This window comes from Apostichopus japonicus, chromosome 9 (assembly GCF_037975245.1).
Source record: "Apostichopus japonicus isolate 1M-3 chromosome 9, ASM3797524v1, whole genome shotgun sequence".
Taxonomy (NCBI): domain Eukaryota; kingdom Metazoa; phylum Echinodermata; class Holothuroidea; order Aspidochirotida; family Stichopodidae; genus Apostichopus; species Apostichopus japonicus.
The window spans coordinates 30996673-31006091 of NC_092569.1; the positions used below are offsets into that span (position 1 = coordinate 30996673).

Sequence of the window (9419 nt, forward strand, 5' to 3'; positions counted from 1 at the left end):
TAGATCTAACGATTGTGCCTTATAGCTCCTAATTATAAAATCCTAGAAGCTCTTGAATTAGAAGCTCAAGTTGTGAGCGGATAACAGCGGTGTCGGAAATATACAGCTGTTGTTCTTAAGTAGAAATATTTGAAAGAAGCTCACCTTTCTTCTGACTGCGCATTTTGGCCTTGTCTTTAGCGAAAACCGTACTATTTCTTTTAATACACTATTTAACGTACTCCCATCGTAAAGATGGGTTCGGAAATGCAATGTTGGACAGGATTTCACTAATAAAGATTATAAATGAGGGTAACAAAATTATGATCATTTAGAAGATCATTATTGAATTTCCAGTAGCCGTTGCCTTTGTTTTCAGAATGCATAGGCTTGGATTAACCATAGAATCGTCGGATTGGATACTGGGATATAAGGTAATGCCATGTTTGCAATACTAGAAGTTCATTAGGAGAAGAAAGAAATCTAACCTACAATGAATGCCGGGAGTTACGTTAGAACTCCGTGTAAACTTTTCCACAACGGTTTCCTTTCTCTCCACACGTCAATGAGATCAAGATACCCATCAATGCAATACATTCATAACGTGCCTTACAGTTATTATTTTGCTGACCACTGATAGAGTCTCCCCTAAAAAAGAATGGAATCGCCCCTTAAAAAGAATTTGCTTTGTCGGCGATGTCTGTAAAGAAATATTGGGTGTCGATGTATGAGGCATATATAGAAATTAACGTGAGAAAAATGTTGTGAATCAAGATATCAATAATAAAGTATCTTCCGCACTGATGGATTCCTTTCTTGATAACAGTAAAATCTACGTTTGGCTTGAATTTACTCCCCCACCTCGACTACAAGTACAATCTTTTTTGTAACTTTAATACGCTTTGAGCCTTTGTTTAGTTAACTGTTTTCTTACAGTTGTCATTTTTTTCATGCTTTTATTTTATGTTCTCAATCTTCGCAAAGGATGACATGGCGAGAAAATTCCCCATATGTGTACATTTTAGCCAAGCGCATTGTCAACAACACTGTGCTTATCATGAGTGTGGACCGACAAGGGCTGGCGGGGATGTTCAAGTGTTTATCGCACTTAAGTAGGAATTTGTTGAACGGTCGTTAATGTATTTCGGAAAAGCAGATGGCAAGGTCAACAAAATGCCACATTATATTTTTGCGTATTCGATGGAGATGAGATAGTGAGAATGAAAGGCAATACAGATTAATGACAAAAGTTAGTGAGTCTATTGCAATATTTATGTTGTCAAATAATGTCGCCAAGAACATATGATCAACTTCGTATGAATGTAAACACTTCTTTAGTTATCAAAGCTGATATATGACCTTAGTATTTCACTGTTAGGTGGTTTTGGTAGGTTTTTTTTCTTCTGAATATAACAGTATGTTTTAATTTGATGTATAGACAGTAAAACCGATTCTCCAGAGATAATAATTCAACAACACAGAAAGCACATCAAAATGTATAAGGTTAATCGTTCCTAGGCGATGTCATCAAATTGCAATTTGCTTCTATTTAATATACAAACACAATATTACAAGTCAACATACTGATTTATTTTATTTTGCTTCATTGTGCATTATTCTCAGTGATTTAAGATATTATTTAAAGAAAAACATTTTGAATCAATGCATTAATCGAAAAAGTGACAAAGTATGGGAGTATCAGACGGCATTGAGCTCCATGCAGTGCTAACTATTCCCATGGAAAATTAATGCACCGTCATTTATATTTTTGACCATAACATAATGTAACATTGGAATTCTACAGATGATCACCTTTGCATAAACCTGCCACATGTTAAGGATAATGTACATGATATGTAATGACTTTACAAGACTGTTTGACTCATTGCTGTCTTTTTTCACTTTGGTTTTCTTATTCTATTAATTTTCGACAAAACGTTATTTTACATATGTTGTAATTTTTCCGATCCGTGTTACCTTCAATGCTTCTGATTTACTACTTTGATCATTGACTTGGCTGTATTTTCATTGTTGTTGTTTTTATACCGCAGTCGGAACCTTGAAGATTTTTCCAGAAGATACCGCGGTTATCGCTGAACGAGTAGTCACCGTTGAGATTGGAGTTGCCGCATGAATAGAAGGTTGTTTCATAGATCGGGTTTATGTTTGCACAACATCTTTTTTTGTAGTTATTATATGTGTAACAAAAAATATAACCACAGCCGTCACAATCATAACATTTGAAATGTGGATGACTAGAAGGACAATAATGATAACTGCCACAGTCATTATGACATTTACAACCAGAGTACTCGTATCGACTTGTAGCTTCGCTTTTGCTGAATGTGTAGCAGTGGTTGGTAGAGCCCGTACTACCATCATCTGGATACCACCAGCCACCTCGGTGTTTTTCTGCGCAGTCGAAGGTACTCGATCCATCATTGTCTTCATTGTGTGTACTGAATCGATGCCCTGAATTTGCCCCCATAGCATTGTTACCTGGAAAATAACAAATAATTAGGGAATGCTTTGTATTGTTATTTTGTTCCAATTCTGACCGTTCGTTTATGAACTTTAGTTAATAACACCGTTAATTATATCAATAGTATAATTCATACCATTATTTTAACTATTGCAACGAATATTTTATAATAAAGCAATTTTAAAGGTTCGTGGGAGATGAGTAGAAATGTAAACATCTAACTATTTGAAGTACACATTTTCTGCTTGTTGAAAAGTAAAGTTTTAACTTTGCAGCATAGTAGGTTTGCATATTAGAGGAAAAGATGTTTAGTGTTTGATTTTTTCATCTTTGTAATCATCGTCTCCAGTGAAACGTGTTATATTTCATCTGACGTTTTTACTTTTATTTAATATCAATGAAATACTGATTAACTTTTATCTGACGATACAGCGATAAAGACGATACAAATGATACAGCTCATAACTATATGATCCAAGTCAGTTACTGCTCTTTGGGAAGGTAAAAAATGCAATTTTTTGTGGACTGATCACTCAACAAAATGTCGCACTATTTTTTTGGTTTTTATTGTAGTATTATTGGCTTTTAAATAAATTCCATGAAGTAATATTGAATTGTCAACTGAAACTTAATTTTCTTCTCGTTCGGAAACGATCAAGCATATTTACTGAAATTCAATGATTTAACTCTTTAATAATATATTTTAATAACAAAGAAAACTGTTGCATCGCTTCCATACTAGTTGTTACTCTTTATCGTGTCTACTACATGAGTGAAAATTCACTAAGTAAATGGAAAAATATATTGAAGATGATTGATATAGTATATCACGATGTAACAATATATAAATATACATACACATACTAAAGTCGAAAGCAATTGTACAATAAGCAATTAGTACGGTACTCTAAGCACGATGTCTAGTATATAGTTCTACATTAGTCTCTACACTAGATTTACAACATGACCTGAGTATATGTACGAGTAAAAATCCTACAGTGTGATAACGACTACAGGTAGTTATGTTAGGATCAGATTACGCAATAACTACAAGTCTGCGTATGATTGACAGTTATCACAATACATACCAGCATTTCCATTGTAGCCACCCAATGACAGTCGGTATTTGTCTCTCTCATTACTGATTCTAAAAGATCCATAACGGCTGTGGTATGTTGATCCTTCCTTGTTTGTCTTTTCTACTAGAAGTTGGTATGAATTTTGGTTTGTCAATTTGTATATTTTATCGTTGCCAATCCAGTGGTCTCCTGTGGGAATTCCAAAACCGTTCTTGTACTCATTCCACTTTCGATAAAAGTTGACGGAGCTACTTGTACGTCGTTGCAAAATCTATAAAGAGAATATACGAGTGTATCAAAAGCATGTGTAGTGTATAAAATGTCTCATTGTGCTACAATAATTTACAGAAAGTAACTGGTGTAGTTCAATAATAGGATTGAGTTAAACTGATAAGACGATGAATAAATTTAATCTACTCCTTGAATTATTTTATTTAAATATTAGTAAAGGAAGCCCTGTCATATGAAAAAAAAAAATTAATATGATAAAGCTTTTGTTTCTCAATAGCCTAAACTTACTGTCCATCCCCCATTAGACATTTCACAAAAGACTTCAAACCCAGAGCTTCCAGCGGGATAAATGGTATATTTTCCGTTATTTCTTCTATCGGCTGCGAAAAGATCAGAACAATCTCTCGGTCCACTACGGGTACATGTTACACCATTGCCTTCAAACCATTCGTTACAGTAACATCGATGGATATTATTTCGCTTCTCGCAGGTTGCGTCCTCACTACAGCTGTACCTCTCACTTGTAAGTACGTTACTGTTGCAAGTTATCCGTAAGGAACAGTCAGAATTAATGTATGTTTCACTCTCCTGGAAAGATAAATGTAAAACGACATATACCAAAGAAGTAAACGGAATTGCCATATGACACATTTGTAACGTATTTGATCCTTCACTGAATTACTACTACTAAACGTTAATGAGGGTTTCATCATCTTGCCTTGTATTTATACTAGTTTTCAAACTATAATTATTGTGTGCAAGAATATGTAAAACCGAAACGGAAATGCAAATAAATAATCATGCAAATTTATTATAAATCATTTGCATTTCCGAAACGGAAATGCAAATAAATAATCATGCAAATTTATTATAAATTAAGAAAACATAAAGTTAATCAATTTGAATCAAAGATTTTATGTTAAAGTTTTGTTTTCATATTATTTGAGATTTGTGAACTGCATCAAATAAACTTACTGTTAATACGACACCGTCCCCTTGGACGTAACAGCCACATTGCTCTTGAGGTATACAGCTGTCGCCAAGAATCATGTGGTTTTCTGGACAAAGACATCTCTCCGGATCAGCTGGATCCGGTATGACACAATTATTTGGATTTTCACAAGTTCTTTCACATGTATTGTCCAAATTATTCTTGTTGGATAAGCACCAGGTGATGTTTAAATCTGGGCAAGATTAAACCACGTCAATTTAATCCTACATTGAAGTGTTTATTCACTGCTATGACATAATGGTATTAGAGAACGTTTCTTAACATCCTGATGGTCTAGCCCCTGGGAACATTGTTCATTGTTAACATAGGATCAAATTTAAGTAGGATTTAATATGGTTACGGTTACTTCAACTTATACTCATTTAAGTCACACAAAAATGATACTACATATTTGTTTTAAATATTTGACTGAGTGAACCAATATATTTAGCTATGTATCATATTCGTTTCTTCTGTTGATATATTTCTTCAAAATTTCTATTTTCCGTTTGGAGTACAAAGATATGGAGATAATAATATAAAAAATCTCACCTGTATTTCCGTTGACATCACCAAGACTTGTTATAGAATAATTCCCCCATTCATCGGTAATGCGAAAGTTGTCGTATGTCAAGTAAATTGACAGGCCTGCATAAATTTCCAGCTCAATTCGCAGCTGGTACTTCTTTTGGTTTATCAAGTGAGATAACTTATCATTACCAATCAGAAATTCACTGTCTAAGAAACCAATGCCATTTTTGTATTCGTCCCAGGTTCGATTAAACCCAATGGATCCATCTACGCGTCGCTGTATGACCTGACAAATTCAAAACATAGCTACACAATTAACGGATGTCTTTTATTCTCATATGGTCGTAACTTCAAACCAAACTTTCTTGCTCAGTTTAGGAAATAGAGTATGATACACTTAATTTAATTGATTTCATTACATTAACAATTTATACAAATCGGCCCAAAATATGTTTACATCGTACAAGGTATATCATCCGATACACTGTAAAACGAAAATGGAATTAAACTTTCAATGTGCTATACAATGCGTGACTTTCAGAATAAAGTATGTAATTGTAAGCGTACACTTCTTAAAATATATACCACTTACTGTCCAACCTCCAGATGAAGTGTTGTGATCACAATATGCGGGAAATGGTTCCGGGTACTGGTCAGGTTTGATCAGGTGTACACCGGATTTGGCTTTGGTAGGAGAACATTGGTTAAGTACTTCATGGCAATCCCTTGGGTAACCCGGAGTTTGGAATAGGAAATACTGCAAGTCTAGTAACATGATAATTAAAAGAAGATCAGAACAAACAATAAAACTGTAAATAACAGCATTTTATGAAATGCGTTTCCATATGCAAAGGAATGTTTTAGCAGATATGTGGTATATGTTTACCTTGTAATAGCTTTCTTTTCACTACACAGTATACAAATGATATGGTAATTAAAATAAGACATATGAACATTGAGGCTAATTGAAGCAGGTGTATTGTGTTTGAAATGAAAAATATAACGCAAAGAACTACTATAAATGATGAAAGTGTAGTAACATGGTTACAGAAGCCAAACATGATGAATAATATTTTTCTTCAATAAAAGCGTATGGATGGTCCATATTTCACTTCTTTTGTTTTGGTTTATCAATCTAATTTTGATCAGCACAGGACAGTGATTTGAAGGAGTCAAGTTATTTTCACGAGCCTACATAGTTCAATTGCTAACAAGTGATTTTTTTTTCTTTCTGTAGATTTTAGGCCCATTTTCCTGGTGACCTTTAGTAAGCCTTATTACAGTTGCCCTCGTTTGGTTACATTTTCCTGTGAGATCACTAAATCCATCAAGTATTATTCAATACAAGTTTTTATTTATGAATGTAGGACATCCTACAATAATATTTCCCAATCTGAAGCCAGTAATGAAAAATTCCACAAAAGTGAATTTCGTCGCACAGGAACGTTTTGATATTACTATAAACTACTCACAAGTGTGAATAAATCTAATCTGAACTTTCGTAATTGCGTGAAGTAAACTATTGAAGCTAATGGCTTTTCGATGAGTATCGACAATGTGCCACAATCAGCGCTTAAACTATTTCAATACCCGACAAGGAAATTATTAAGAATTGTAAATCATCAAATATCTTTATAACTATAAAATATGAGAAAAGTATCACATGTCAAGTACATCTGGATACTTCCTTTCCAAATAAAAATGATGCGAGCTATTATCTAGATTACACATTTCTGTGGAATGGTTAATTCTTAGAAGTATATGTCAACCCTAACAGGGAGTTCAGCATTAAGACTAACAGAACGACAACTTACTTGAATTGTTGACTCTTGTGCTTGACGATATCTGAGGTTAGACAAAATTAAACCAAGTGTACAATTAACTGAAGTACATTCTGAAGAATCAGTGTCAAGTTAAGTAAGTTGTACAAGGCAAAGGCATACGGCCTACAATTCAGGAAAGACGCCAATCCATTAGGCCTCACCTTAACATATCCCATAATTCTATGCTTATATTTAACAAACATAATTGATATATCTATAGCTCATTAAAAAGAACACTTATCGTTTTTGGTTCAAATAAATAAACCCTTGTTTTAAAATTGTATATCATTATAGAAAAAGGTGCTACGAATGAAAAGAAAAATTCAATATCTAGGCAGTAATAGAAATGTTTGCAATTGCTTCTAATTGATTTTACTGCTATAAGTTTAGTTACTATTAAAAGTTGACAGAGTTTAGTAATACTTTTCATCTACTTCGCTTACCCGTCTAATTTTCATCTTATCTAAGCTGATAAGAAGTAAAATTATTTGAGAAGATATTAAAATTGGTAACAGTCCAGTGTATTACAAGCGCTGGTATGACAAAGGTATCCGTTTTGTTTGCGATATTGTCACAGTTGATGGCAGGTTATATAGTTTTGACAATTTCATCCAAAAATATCTTGTTTCCACAAATTTTGTAGAATATTATGGTATTATTAACTCCATTAAAACTTTTTGGAATGGACCTGCTCTAGATGGGAATATGGATATTGCTTTTCCAAACAATTGCTACTTTAACAAAATGCTTTACAATGGTATGTTCCGTTCGAAAGATATTTACAACAAGTTACTACAGGAATCGAAGTTGATTCAGAAATCCTATACGAAATGGTGTGGTACTCTCGATATTACTGAGGAAGATTGGTCTTTTTATTGTTCAGTGCCGTTGAAGGGTTCTAGTGATGTTAATTTGGGGTGGTTTCAGTATAGGCTGCTTCAGAGGATTATCCCGTCCAATAATTACTTGCATTTGATAAAAGCAATTACTCATGATACTTGTACTTTTTGTCATACGTATGTTGAGACAATTGAATATTTGTTCTATTATTGCCCACTCTTAGTTAGGCTTTGGAATCATCTCCAAACTATGTTAAATAATATAGATATTGGTATAGTACTAGACATTAAGACAGTGTTGTTTGGTGCGGACATTGTCAGGGAGCTGGATTTGATTATAATGTTAGTTAAGAAATTCATTTTCAACTGCAAAGTACGGAAAGAAATTCCATTGCAGAATAACTTACTATTGTTCCTGAGGGACTATTTTCTATTACCAAAAAAAAAAAAATGCGTAATATGAAAAGCAGTGTGTGGAGGAAATATTGGTACCCTTGGTATAATTTTTTACAACTTCAGAATGTATTAAAATAAATACTTTTTAGTTTCATCTAGGAATTTTCCCTAATTCACCACTAGAGTGCTATATTATGTTAAGTTATAGTTGCAAGAGAAATAAAAAAAAAGAGAGAAAAAAATATTAAAGTTTCGAAACAACAGTTAATAAACAACGTATATCAATTGAAAATATGACTTTTTGTCTGTTTTAAAGTCTTTCTGATTTCCGTCCAAAAACAACAATAGGTTACCATACACTAACTTACTTAAACGATGGAAAGTAATACTCTCTGTTCAATATGCTAATCGCTTTTTAAATGACATATTATCTGAGAAAGAGAAAAGAAAAACTACAGGATATAATTGAAACAAAAGCATACATATTCGAATATGCATATTAATGTATAATATATTTCGCAGTAAAGAACCCCCCTTTAAGTTGAATAATATTGACTACAATCGGTAATTTTCAGACTTGTTGATATTTTGTGAAGACTGGTGCAATTTAACAAAACGGTTTTTTCATATGTTTACCTTTTCGTATTCTAAGAACACCTACCCATAAAAACGGTAACTTTAAGGCTTTGCAATGTGTGCATGTCTCGTATACGCTTACATAACATATTGCAAACACGAAAATATCAAATTTATGCAGAAGCGATGTTATTCAATGATCCACTGTAGATACGTACTGACAGGCTAGAAGAGAACAATAATTGCTATTTACATATTAAGTTGTTATGAAGTTATCCATATACATATTATGTTTGTTAGTTTAAAGAAAAAGTACATGGGGTTACTGCATTAGTCCTGCACTGAAGTAAACGTATTCTAGTTAGTCAATTGTAGTTATAATATAACAACGAGACACTTCTTGGAAAGAATGTGCTAATTGTTAGCATACATTCGCGTGAAAGCTACATTCGTATTATATTTGCGTACCTTTGTTTGTTAAACGAATAATGT

General features: G+C 33.2%; 1 protein-coding gene and 1 long non-coding RNA gene across 2 annotated transcripts; both read right to left on the reverse strand.

The window, feature by feature from the left end:
* Positions 1-1984: 1984 nt before the first annotated feature.
* On the reverse strand, positions 1985-4997 carry LOC139972950 (uncharacterized). The gene is made up of 4 exons (XM_071979268.1): positions 4747-4997; positions 4060-4359; positions 3550-3811; positions 1985-2478 (listed from the first exon to the last, which is right to left on the reverse strand). The coding sequence occupies exons 1-4, from the start codon at positions 4819-4821 to the stop codon at positions 1985-1987; spliced, it is 1131 nt and encodes a 376-aa protein (XP_071835369.1). The 5' UTR covers positions 4822-4997.
* Positions 4998-5273: 276 nt separating this feature from the next.
* LOC139973429 (uncharacterized) lies at positions 5274-7173 on the reverse strand. Its single transcript, XR_011795213.1, has 3 exons — positions 7108-7173; positions 5886-6058; positions 5274-5579 (listed from the first exon to the last, which is right to left on the reverse strand). It is a non-coding gene; the product is annotated as an uncharacterized lncRNA (long non-coding RNA).
* Between the last annotated feature and the right edge of the window lie 2246 nt (positions 7174-9419).